The sequence below is a fragment of the Plasmodium vinckei genome (assembly GCF_900681995.1).
Source record: "Plasmodium vinckei vinckei genome assembly, chromosome: PVVCY_08".
Taxonomy (NCBI): domain Eukaryota; phylum Apicomplexa; class Aconoidasida; order Haemosporida; family Plasmodiidae; genus Plasmodium; species Plasmodium vinckei.
In genome coordinates, this window is record NC_051300.1 from 93,142 (window position 1) to 106,450 (window position 13,309).

Below are 13,309 nucleotides of genomic sequence, written 5' to 3' on the forward strand. Positions count from 1 at the left end.
TATACTTATCTGCTTTAATATATATAATACTATGCATAGATTCATAAATAGAACAACCAATGTATTTCTATGCAATAATAGGAGCGCAGCGAAGTGGCAAAATAAATAAACAAAACAAATGAATATTCATGTATGCATATATATGCGTCGTAATGTTGTCATGGGCTATTATTTAATTTGTGGTTGTAAATTTATAGAAATATCTAAACTATCATATAAAAAAAATATGTACATATTTATTTTGAACATTTACATTTTAGTTGCGATAAAACAATGTGTTAACTAATATGTTTATTACATAAGTGTGCATATATTAATCCGGGCTTGTTTTAAGTATCTTGTTTTATGCATTAATTATAAAATCACTGAACATTATATAAATATATACACACATACATACAATATGCAACAGGTGCATTTTTAAGATTTAGATTTTTTCATAACAAAAAAAAATAGGGGAAAAAAGGGAAATCATAGAACAATATGGATAAAGCATATTGATTTCCCAAAGTTGCATTAAAAAGCCAAGTGCTATTATTAAATAAATAAAAACAATTACCTCAAAATATAAACTGCAGAATTTCCTATTATTTATATTGAAGCAATTACAACTATTTTTTTGTTCTTTTTTATAGCTTGCTTCAGTAAGAATGATATATTTATGATAAAACGGGCTTTATTTATGATGAAAATAATTTAATACTTAAAAAAATAGTAATCTCGTAAATTTTCATTTAAAAAAACGTAAAGAATGAAACAAAAAAATAGGTCGTATAAAAATTATTACAATAGTCATACAAAATAAACAAATGTGTGCATGCAAAAAAAAAACTACCACAGATAGGTATTATTCTCCATTTATAATATATAGCTTTTCTTTATTATACTACACTATGTAATCTTTTTTCTCTTTCATGTTTAATATATGTTAAAACTTACATATATTACCCTTTTCCAAGTATTAACACATAGGAATACTCCTATATTCCTACAAATAATCGACCACTTGCAACCATAAAAATCTGTAGATATTTGTGCAAATGTATATTCCTCGTTTTCCTCATAAAATAAATGTTATATTATTTACTAGTAAAACAATAAATATCATAAGATTGTAATTGTTGCATACGAATCCCCATAAATAGGCGCGCATTAATTTAAGATCTTATATAAAATAATACAAAAAAAAAACACACACCATAAGATATGTATGTGAATAGAGATATATTCAATTGATTTCTGTAAGGTCTTTAAATTTTATAGCTTAATTTGGAATTTTCTTTAAGTAAATTTTTTATGCATAGTTTATTTCTTAAATAAATTTTCAAAAAATTGTTTTTCTTCATATATCCCAAGTTTTCTCTCTTTATCCGCAACTTGCATTACCTATTGTAAAAAAGTCGAAATATGAATGTAGGTGTACATATATACGCATATTAATATCATTTAATTTGTGTTGATACACACACTTTTATATGAGTCAAACACACCTGCACAATAGTCCTAAACTGGTCGTAATCCATTAAGGGGTAAAATAATACTGGCGACACTATTCCTTTTTTATTTAAATGGATTCCTTTCGATCCTAAGCCATATAATACATTTAAATGAAAAGAAAGCTGTTTATCTACCCGCCTTTTATATATCTCATCAATAATTTGTGATTTGGACCATTCTGTATCTAATATTTTTGATTTTATTAAAAAATTTAGGATACTATTTATTTTGGCTCTTGGGGGTGTGCCTATAGCTATTTTTTCAAATGACTTTTTCAAATTTTCATCACAAGAATTGTTAAATGTTTTTATTTTGCTTGGGTTGTTTATCCCTCTATTATTGGTAAAGTTTCTCACAACTCTATTCATAGGGACGTTAAAGTAATAAAATAATAACAACAGCAATGACAATTATTATTATTACAATAAACAGTCGGAAAACCTTAAATAAGCCGTACTTACCGCATTTTTGCGCTCCCAAAATAATGAAGCAATTCTTACTTTTAGTCCACAAAATAGTATATAATTAGTACATTTAAAAAAATATATCAGTATGGAAAATACAATTTATCAATTATATATGCCATGACACTCGTCCACTCCTTTTTCATTGAATTCTTGCGGATTACAAAAATGTATAAACAACTATATAAATACGGCGTGTATATATATTATTATTTTGCCTTTTTATTAAGGTATTAATATTTTAAACGAGATAAATCGGCCTATATTCAATAAATTTAATACCTTACATATTATATTGCTACTGTTATTCGATTTTATTATTGTATGTTGCTTTATGTGATAGTTTATTACATCTCTAGCACATATACATTTATTCCTATGCATGTATACATCAATTAATCGCTATAATGCAATTTTTGGAGATATTAAAAAATATACATATGATTATTTTCTTATTAAAAATTTCAAAAGGTTTTTAAATATATTAAAAAAATGGAAAAATATAAAATGCATAAATAAAAAAAAAGGAAATCGAAATGTATATTTATGAAAAATGGATTTTTTCGAAACATGTATCTATAAGAACGAATAAATTAATACATGTATATAGTATTATATTTTCGATCCTATGTACATGTATAATGCATATTTTTTATTTATACAATACATGTGTGCTATATATATGCATACATACAAGTAGTACACATAGATACTAGGAACCCAAAAATTGAAATAAAAAAACGTTTAAACAACGCCAATACATTATGCATATTACAATAAAAGAAAGCTAAATATTTTCATAATTTTTCCTTAATTTTTTATGACTAGAAAAATTAAATCAAAAATGTGAAAGATGGATGAAAATATATAAAATGGGAAAGCTTTACAACAAAAATTAAAAAAAAACTATTTTAAGAGGGTTTGAGAAGCATTTTAAGTTTTACACTTTGTATAAGGTTTCATCTTTTTAATTAATTATTATTTTTTTTTGGCAATATCATTAATTTTACTGATAAAATCATCTCTTGAAGAGGTACTAATAAATGTTACTATATACTGAGTTATTATTTTTTCATCACCTGTATTAACAAAAAAAGGAAAAGAATAAATGTGGGTTTTGCTTCCCCCATACATGTGTATATATTTATATATGCAGTAACGCAATCTCTATCACATACCTATATCACGCCCATTAAATAAGGCGGACAAATTTTTAGAGGCAATTATTCTAAATCCCTCGAAAATATCTGTATTTAAAAATAATCTTCCACTTCCTTTTTGAAAACATAAAATTCGATGTTTATCATTTTCTTTATTTTTCATTATTTGAATTTTTACTGGTAAATAACCAGACCATTCTTGTTTCCCGTCTTTCTTAACAAACTTGTTTATCTTTATAGTATTTTCTGAGTATATTATTTCTTCATTTTCTAAAAAATCGTAATAAATATGAAGAATATGAATGACAATTGAGCAAAAAAAGGTGCATAACAAAGTGGATGTATATACAAATGGACATTTTCATGTCTATTAATATCATATGCAAAAATTGTGCAAATGCTTGTTTTGTGATATTACCAAATGGATCTTCTTCTTCGACCATTTTAATATCCTTTTTTTCATCTATTACTTTTTTTTTTTTATTCATATTTTTCTGCAATTTTTCCAAATCTAAACCTTTTCCCCCAAATATATTTAAGGTTCCTACATATTCACTGAATAGTTTATTGGGTGAATTGACATCATTCTGAAGATCAAAATAAAGTATATGGATGTATAATGAAAATATATTTGACAAAGAAAATATTTTTTTAACACGCTCATATTACTTTCCGATTACATATTTGGCAGTATCGATGCATACATATAGATTGATGAGAGAAAAAAATAACAATGTAATAAAAAACACAAACAGATTCTATTCAATTACCAATGATGCAAAAAGTCGGTCATTTTTTTTGAGATCCCCATATTCGCTACACACGCTTTCATTGCTATTATAAAAAAAAGTTAAAAATAATTATATTAAAAAGGAAAAATCATATTGCATGAAAACAATTATTATGATATAGAACGCAGGGAATTGTCCCTCATCTTAGCAACTATAATGTTTTAATTTCAGTATACACATATATATAACTTTTTGTACCTCTTTTGTGTTTTAGCTACACTGCTTTGTTCATCTTCGTTTTCTTCATTATCATCTTCGCCATCCGTCATGCTTTTTTCATTATTGCTGGTTTTTTCATCATCATCGTTTTCAGATGAATTATCCTTATTATTTAATTTTATTTTTTCTTTAGCGTCTTCTTCATCTTTCGTATCACTATGCTCTTTATCTTCTTCTTCATCATCTTCTCCTTCTTCCTCATCTTTTGCATCATCGTCTTCTTTCTCTTTTTCTTCTTCACCTCCTTCCTCAGGTTTTGTTTCCCCTCCCTTTACATCTTCTTCCTCTTCGTTTTCGCCATCATCATCTTCTTCCTCACCATTATCGTCATCCTCCTCATCATCTTCTTCTTCATCATCGTCTTCTTCTTCATCATCGTTTTCTTCTTCATCATATTCTTCATCATCATCTTCTTCCTCATCGTCGTCATCACCTTCTTCTTCTTCTTCTTCCTCGTCGCTTTTCTCAATAACATCTTTATTATCCTCATTCTTATCATCATTGTCTTCCTCCTCTTTATCGTTTTTTCCCTCAATGTTAGATTCATCGGGATTCTTTATTTCGGTCTGATTTATCACTACATTTTTTGTATTATTTTGTTGAAGTTTTTTAACTGTCTTATTTTTTTTCTCTTTATCGATATGCTTCTCCTTAATTTTTTGGGGTTTTTCATTTTCATGATTAGTTACATCCTTATGTTCTTTAAATTTTTTTTTTTTCTTTTTTTTACCTCTATATTTATAATCATGGGGATTTGCAATTACAATATTTTTATCTCCTCCGATTTCATTATTATTATTTGAGTAATCTAATATATCTTTTTCGCAATTCACAGTTTCTCCTTCGTTGTTAGAAGGATAAGATTCACATAATGGTTGGTTCTCGCCTAAATTTTTAAAGAAATAAATGTGGTTAGTGCAAATAATCCAAATATATATGGCAAATGTATGCAATATAAATTAATTAGCTGTTGTTATCAATTTCCACGTTTAATTAACACTTACCTTGAGCATCCTCGTTATGGATTTCTGGAGAACTTGAGCCTATTTTTGCAATCTGTAAGAGTTCAAAAAAATATAATAAATAATTTGTTTATACATATGAACTTAGTTTTATCTTCTCTATTTAGTATCAGTTTTATAATTCCTTTTCATATTTTGTCACTTTTTGCATTTACTTTGTTAGGGGTGTCATTTTTTTCTATATTACGCCTAAATACGAACAAAAAATTAGTTTATCATATAGGTGATATATTAGAAAAGCGTTATATAGATTTACACGCTACGATTTGCAAAGGCGTCCACAAATTTTCAAAAAAAAATATAGACTGCTTATTTACTGTATATATGTACATTATATTCTTTTCACTCACTTCTTGGAATTCTTGATTTTAGAATTTCCATCCTCGGCCTCATTTAAATCTAAACTCTAAATGAAAAATAAAATAGAATTAAAGTATATGTGTATTGTATAATCATACTTCAAAATTGTAGAGAGAGATAATAAAGTTTATATAATGTTTTAAACTTCTGTTATTTATCTCCATGCATACATATATATAATAATTGCATATGTTCTATGTTTTTCTCATTATTTCTTTTTATTATTTTATTTGTTTTTGTGAGTTTCCCACAACTTTTTCTCCTCTTTTGAAGTTTTCCATACCATAGTGCTATTAAGCTATTAACAGAAACAGTTATCCCTCTTTGAAGAAATGCCCATAAAAGTTTCAAGGTTGTAGCCTTATGTAAACAAAAATATAATGGTGTGTAAAAATGTATGCAATACAAGCATATAAATTATTTATCTATTATACATTGGCCTGTTTATATATTGATATATTTAAGTTAGTTATTGTGTTATCATGCTTATCAAATCTATGATTTATAAACAAACCTATGATGGTATGAAAAAATTATTTTACTTGTTTAAACTCTTTATTTTTCATTATATTATTATTTATCTTACCTAATTTACTACTTATACGTTTTTATTGATTTTTCGGGCATTCGCGTTTAATCTTTTAATTATCCCACTTATATATTATTTCAATTATGTATAATATAATTTTTATTCTTTTTCATAAAGCGGTAATCATAATTCAAATAAGTTCTCAATTGTAGTTAAATCAAATTTATTTTATATAAATTATATATAAAATAATTATTATATTAATTTATTTTATTTTCGTATGTTATATTCCTTTTGTTATATTTTAAGTTATCTCTTTTTTTACTCATTAAGTATTGAGGCACACCGGAAAAATTACAATACAAATGGAAATAAAAATATAAATAAATAAATATATATATATATATATATATAATAAATTTAAATATTATTCAATTTACTACTTAAAATTAGGAACCAATTTTTTTTAATTCAAAAATTTTTGATAGTATATTTTTGTTATCATTATATTTGGGTATGTCGTGAGGAAAGATAAGCGTAATGAAAAATGATTATTTCTTTCATAACATATATATGTATATTATGAATTACCTTTACAGTATGCTATAATGCTGGTACGATCAATTATTGTGCTGGACATTTATTATTATTGCAAAAGCGATGCCACAGTAAATTAGTAAATTAATAAAGTATTATAAAATAAAAACAGAAACCTGCTACTGCGAATACCACACCTTGAAATTTCTCTTGAAAGAATCGTAAAAAAAATAAACAAAAGATCAGCACGAATAATCATTATATTGCAATTTCTTAAAGTATTAAAACTCAATTTGACCCCAAACGAGCTACATAATTAATTTATGCTTGTAATTTTATTGCATTCAACTCATTTAATAATATAATGTAAATTTTGTTAATTGTTTTAATTCATACTAATAAAAAAAATATAATGTCTACATTCTATTATTCTATAAATAAATACAAGTTTATTTGTTCATACGCGCATTTGGTATAGTACAATTAAGATTCTATTGTATGGAATAATTAAACAAACACTTCAAATAGGAAACAGTAGCAAACTATAATTTGTGGCATATATAGATTAGGATGCTATTGCTTCTAAATTATGCATATGCATACTTATATTTAATAATCAACCGATTTACAATTTTTATTATGGTTTTTACTTTTAATTTAAAAACATGTTAAAAAAAAGGAAAAATACAAATTAAGTATTTTAATTGAAAACTAATAAGAGCACATATTAATTGAACTTATAAAAAATATAAAAAGTGGGAATATAACATATTTAAAAAAGTTAAACAAATTGTACTATTATATGTCATTAAAACAAACAAAATTGTATGACTTGTTTGAGAAATGTTGTCTTCTATATTTCAACTTGTTCTCTATTGTCCATACATCACATATTAACTTGTTTTTGTAGCAAAAATGTTAAATATTGCTAATCCTTTGTTTCCGTTATATGAGCAATGGCAATATATTAAAATGTCCCTTTCTATGTCATTAGGTATCAATAAGTATGACGTTAAGAACATTTTTGAATTTTGATTTCCAGGATGAGGTGTTAAATCGGGATAATATTTTGCATTAGGCATTATATTATTTACACTCGTTTTTGCAAATTGCATTGTTAAATTAGAAAAATATACCATGCTAAAACAATTTTCTGGTTCTAAACGGGCGCCTTGCATTTTAGTAGTATAACTATTACAATTTATTCCAACAACATCCCCAGGATATGCATTTATTTCGCAAACAGGATTGCTAACATATTTTACAGGCTTTGTTAAAAATTGATATTTACCTATATTGTTTCCATAATCACACCCTTTTATATAATCACCTTCTAAATTATTATTCAAGCCATGTGTTTTTTTTATGTTTATTTTAAGATACGGTGTTATTCCTTCATTTCCTTTTTCACTGTCACATATACAAACAATAGTTATATCTTCTTTTACAACAAACGGTGGATATATACTCAAATTATAAGTATCGTTTTCTATATGATTTGTTAATATAACTCCAGGTAAAGTGTTGTGTATATGATTTTGTTTATTATTTATAATAAATTCATCTTTTATCCCATCATATTTAAAACAATATGAAGGATCATATACCTTATCACTGCTATTCTTATTATGAACAATAGGACAAAGCAATTTTATTGTTTTGTTATAATCATGATCAACACTGCAATTTCCTGTGGGATAATCTTTTAAGTTACATATGAAATAATTGCCAACTTCTATATCTTTTAAATTCGCCATAAGAACAGGGGTATATATATATAAACATACACACATATAAAACAACAAAGAATATAATGCCTTTCTCATCTTAAAAACATAAATAGATAAACATATTAAAAGAGAAAATGCATAATATAGAAAAATGGAAAAAAACATATTTCGAGCTACGGCGAAATATGTGTTAATGTGACATATAATATAGCGTTGCGAATTCATATTGCTTCATAGTCAAAAAAAAATAATAAAAATAAATATATGTGCAATAATCAATAAACTTTACACATATATGTATATAATATATTTTTTAAAGTCTTCAAACGGTAGCATCAACAAAAATAATCCAGTATGATAACTGTCGATTCAAAGAAACAAACAAAAGTTATTGTAACAAAGAATGTTTACATTCAAACTGAAGTATGTGCTACTTATTTGTTACAATTATGCTATTCATTGCTGCAACTAAAAGATGTTCTGCAATATAAAATGGGGAAAATGCTCACGCATAAGTATTACTATATATGAGACAAATCGAAATGTGCTTGGTTATGTAACGACGTAGGCATATATTGTATATTTGCCTTGTCTCTCCTCTTTAAGTACACAATGTTTATTAACTCTTTCAAAATGTCAAAAATTTTTAAAGTTTTTTAAAATTTATAGCAAAATATGTATTAAAGAAAACAATGTGCTCATTTCAAAAGATATATTTTAAATTCTTTATCTTTCGTGCTTTTGAAACCTTATGCATATCTTATATTTTCAAAAAAAATGCATTCCATAAACAAATTTAAGTTCGTTTTTTTTTAATTCTTTTTAAGGGATAAAACATTAAGATAATATTTTGAAAAAGAATCGTAAATTAAATAATTCCCATGAAAATATATTTATTATTTAAGGATTAAATTATTAAATGGTCTTTTCTTTGTTTTGTTAATATGCATGCAACTTTTTACATAGGATAAATCTCAAAGGGTGCCATGCTTTTAAGGCTATATATTTTTGTACTTTTTTTAAAATTAACCCTCAAAAAAAACGATTTGTTCACATTATTAAAATAATAAAGACATTTTTAAAAATTTTAATATAATTGTTACACATGCTATTCATATTTTTATTTTTAATTGTATTTTATTTATTATATATGATTTTTTGCTATAATTAAAAAAAATCTGTGTATATACATGCATAACCATTTATTTATTTCATTAAGAGTTGTTTGCATTTTAATATATGTTAATCTTGTTTCTCTTATTCTCTTATTTTTATTTATTATATTTTTCTGACTTTTATGCAGAATTGTTTTCTTTTATGTATGATGTTCCATTTTCATACACTCGTCTTATACCATTATTATTTGAATTAAACGGTTATACATATATAATATATTTTAATATTAAGGTTTTCAATAATGGCATTCATGCAAAAAAAAGTTATCATTGCTAGTTGGTTATATACATATTTGAGTACATTATTTATACACCCACACGCTTGTATGGAGATACTTGAATATGTGTGGCTACATAATTTAATGCATCTATAAAAAAACATCATATTTGACACTTAAATGCTTATTCAAATATGCATCAAGCATTATATGTAAAAATGCGGTATATATGTAATGAATTAAAAATATATTAGGAATACTTGCATTGGAAAAAAGTGTAGCAATACATAAACGTAATAGTGTGAGGAATATATGTTAGGGGAAAACAAATATATATATACGAATAAACAAAATAAAGGAAATAGTTATGCAAATGTGTACATATATATAGTCTGTGAATTTGTAGTGGCAAAAATAAAATTATTTTATTTCGTATGTTATATCAACCAAAAATCCACGCAATGGGCATATTGGCACTATGCACATATCATGCTTCATCAAAAGAGGAACATATAGATAATTATAATAAATGGGATTGGAAAATAGGTAAAGGCCTCATAATAAGAAGAAGAGGTGCCAAACATATTTTGCCAAAACGTTCTTTTCTTTCTCAAAGGCCTATTACTTCCCGGTTGATAATCATCATAATATTTATCATGAGTAGATATATTAATTTCATCGTCATCCTCCTCATGATTACTATGGTAATTATTATGATTGAGAGAATTATTTTTTTGCCTTCTATTTCTAGCCATTTTCTCATTATCATTAGAATCTTTATTTGCTCTATTGCCATTGTGTGGTTGCTCATTCGATTCATCCTCATCACTAGAATCCATTTTATTGCTTTTGTAAATTTTCATATGTTCATAATATTTTTTATTTGCGTGATGGTTAATAATGCTTTGCATTTGCTCAGGGTTTTCATGCAAACCCATATCCCACATATCTCCAATTGAAATGTAGTGGTCATTCAAAGGAGCAGATTCTTCTGTGCTGGTGCTAGTGGGCGTTAAAATATTTTTCGATGTATTTACATATAAAAACATAGTTCCAACATATTCATCTCTTTTGCATGAACAACTAATTTTAACATTTTGATTTATTTCATCAGGGAGTATAATATAGGACATATATGAATGCGTTTTGGACAGTTTAACATCATCACTCGGATCTGGTATAACTCTAGAATTAGGTATTAAATTTTTTGACGATAATAATATATCATTTTCATAATAAACATTATGAAAACAATTATTTGGACGCAATTCTAAATTATTATTATAAATATTATTAATGTCTTTTTTATAACAATTTATTCCAATTACATCTCCTGGATATGCATATATATGACAACTAGAATTTTCATATAATGCTTTCCCATTTGTTAAATCCTTTTTCATTGGTGTATTATCTCCAAAATCACATCCTTTTATTTTTTTTGTCATTTTTTTAAAACTCATTTTCATTATATGTTTTATATCTGGTTTTGTTTCAGAAAAACATAAACATATAAAATCAATGTCTTTAGATGAATATGGGGTCCCATAAAAATAAAACTTATCACGAAATTGGGATTCATTTGCTCCGATCAAGTCTGGAAATATATCATAAGTATTAACTTCTGGTGATGTCCCATTTGGATTTACATGGTCTATATATGTTTTTTTAGCGCATTCTGATGGAAGCACTATATTTTTTGTCATCTCATTATAATCAATATTACAAATAAATAAAAATATTTTCCCAAATTCATTTTCTAAAACACATTCTTCGACATCGCCTGAAGATGTATTTATCTCACAAATTTCAAAGTGCCCTATTCTCGTATTAGGTTTTGTTACATTGCTAAAGGCTACATATTTCAATAAGAAGCAGAAACAGTAATACACGAAAATGCTTCGATGCTTCATCATTTACTATATTCTCAAGATATGTATCACATTGAAGGAGGGAACAAATCGACGAAAAAAGGACACAAGCAGACTTTGTGAACCCCGAAAATAAAATTGTTACAAAGTGCTTCAATTTTTATTTTTTTCTTTGCTGTGGTATTATAATTTTCAAAAAAAAAATAATGTAAAAAAATGTAATATATTTATAATATTTTAACAAATAAAATTTGCTTAATAACATAATTTATTTTTAAATAAAAAACACCAAAAAGTAATAGTCGGCATCATAATATATGAATGCGCTTATAATGTTATTAAAATAAATCATAAATATACAATTCAATATATATGTTGTGTCTTTGATGATATTTTGCCTTATCACAAATGCAATATTTTGTTTTAATGTAGAAAAAATATTTATGGATTTGAAGCATGATAAACAAAAAATATATTATTTAATAAAATGGAATATTTTTCGCAATCCTTAAAACTGTTTTGTATTCATAAATAAAATAAGAGAGGCCCTTAATTTTTTGCGTCTATTAAGTTTTACAACACATGCAGATTAAACAAATCCTCCCCAAAGAAGATCTAATGTATGCTTCATTTTAAGCATGTAAAAGTTGATACAAGTAATAAATAAAAATTATAAATATATATGCGTAAGCATGTGAATCCAAAGAAAAAAAAACATTTCTTGTAAATTGATTTTTGAAATGCTAGTTATTGTTTTTATGAACAATTCATAAACTATCGAATTTTCCAAAGAACACAATGATGACGAAAAGTTTTCTTACGCATTATTATATACCTGTATACATGCACAAATTTGAAAATTTGATAAGTCTATTGAGTTTTTAAAAATATGTGTCACTTTGTGAAGACATGAATGTACCTTCTTGGGATCATTTCCCATTAAAAAAATGAAAAAATAAACAACTTTATACCATGAAAAAAATTAATAAAAATGTAAAAATGTGTAAAAAACTTTTAATAATACCAAAATTATTTTTATATGTTTAGAGACGAAAATGTCTATTTGAAAAAAATGTGCTTCGCATCCACAGCATGCCATATCCTGCATTACAAACATACAAACATTTTTTAATGTTTAATTTTTATATAAAAAGAATAAAAATTAAAAAGCTAAGCTATTATATTTTTATGAATGCAAGTTGTTGCACGTTGACAAGAGAAAATTTAAGACTCTAAAATATAATAATAAAATAAAGGCCTGAATAAATATAAACATGGAAATTCTACAATCTAAGATTTTAATCTGTGAAAGATTTTTCACCATTGAATAAAAATATATAATTTGGATGCATTGTTTTATATTTACTTGCATATAAATTAATAATTTGGCTCTTACACAAGAAATGCATAGAGAGCACTAGAGAAGTATTTTATCGAACTACTAATGAGTATATAGATAATAGAGTTCATTATAATTTGATAAAAATACTTATAATATGATCGTATATTTATCCTTATTATGCTTAAGAACTTTTATATTTATTTAAATTACACACTCACATAAAAATATTATAAAATGGAAACAATCCTTAAATAAGTAGCAACAAAATATATTTTAATTTTTAAATAATAATAAGAAAGTTATTATTGTTGATGATTTGCTACTATAAAATAATTGTGATATAAAACCAATATCAAGAGTATTCCAAAATAATTGATCTCTATTTTTAATTACA

General features: G+C 25.2%; 4 protein-coding genes across 4 annotated transcripts; all 4 read right to left on the reverse strand.

The window, feature by feature from the left end:
- Positions 1-1,305: 1,305 nt before the first annotated feature.
- PVVCY_0800220 (conserved Plasmodium protein, unknown function) lies at positions 1,306-1,865 on the reverse strand (the record flags this gene model as incomplete). The annotated part of the gene is made up of 2 exons (XM_008626831.1): positions 1,306-1,386; positions 1,491-1,865. The coding sequence occupies 2 exons, from the start codon at positions 1,863-1,865 to the stop codon at positions 1,306-1,308; spliced, it is 456 nt and encodes a 151-aa protein (XP_008625053.1).
- A 1,074-nt stretch (positions 1,866-2,939) lies between these two features.
- On the reverse strand, positions 2,940-5,799 carry PVVCY_0800230 (conserved Plasmodium protein, unknown function; the record flags this gene model as incomplete). Its single annotated transcript, XM_037634207.1, has 9 exons — positions 2,940-3,040; positions 3,140-3,391; positions 3,540-3,708; positions 3,892-3,955; positions 4,111-5,017; positions 5,136-5,187; positions 5,309-5,342; positions 5,504-5,559; positions 5,797-5,799. 9 exons carry the CDS (start codon positions 5,797-5,799, stop codon positions 2,940-2,942), a joined length of 1,638 nt encoding a protein of 545 aa, XP_037490345.1.
- Positions 5,800-7,472: 1,673 nt separating this feature from the next.
- On the reverse strand, positions 7,473-8,336 carry PVVCY_0800240 (6-cysteine protein; the record flags this gene model as incomplete). The annotated part of the gene is made up of 1 exon (XM_008626833.2): positions 7,473-8,336. One exon carries the CDS (start codon positions 8,334-8,336, stop codon positions 7,473-7,475), a length of 864 nt encoding a protein of 287 aa, XP_008625055.2.
- A 1,863-nt stretch (positions 8,337-10,199) lies between these two features.
- Positions 10,200-11,618, reverse strand: PVVCY_0800250 (6-cysteine protein; the record flags this gene model as incomplete). Its single annotated transcript, XM_008626834.2, has 1 exon — positions 10,200-11,618. One exon carries the CDS (start codon positions 11,616-11,618, stop codon positions 10,200-10,202), a length of 1,419 nt encoding a protein of 472 aa, XP_008625056.2.
- Positions 11,619-13,309: the final 1,691 nt, after the last annotated feature.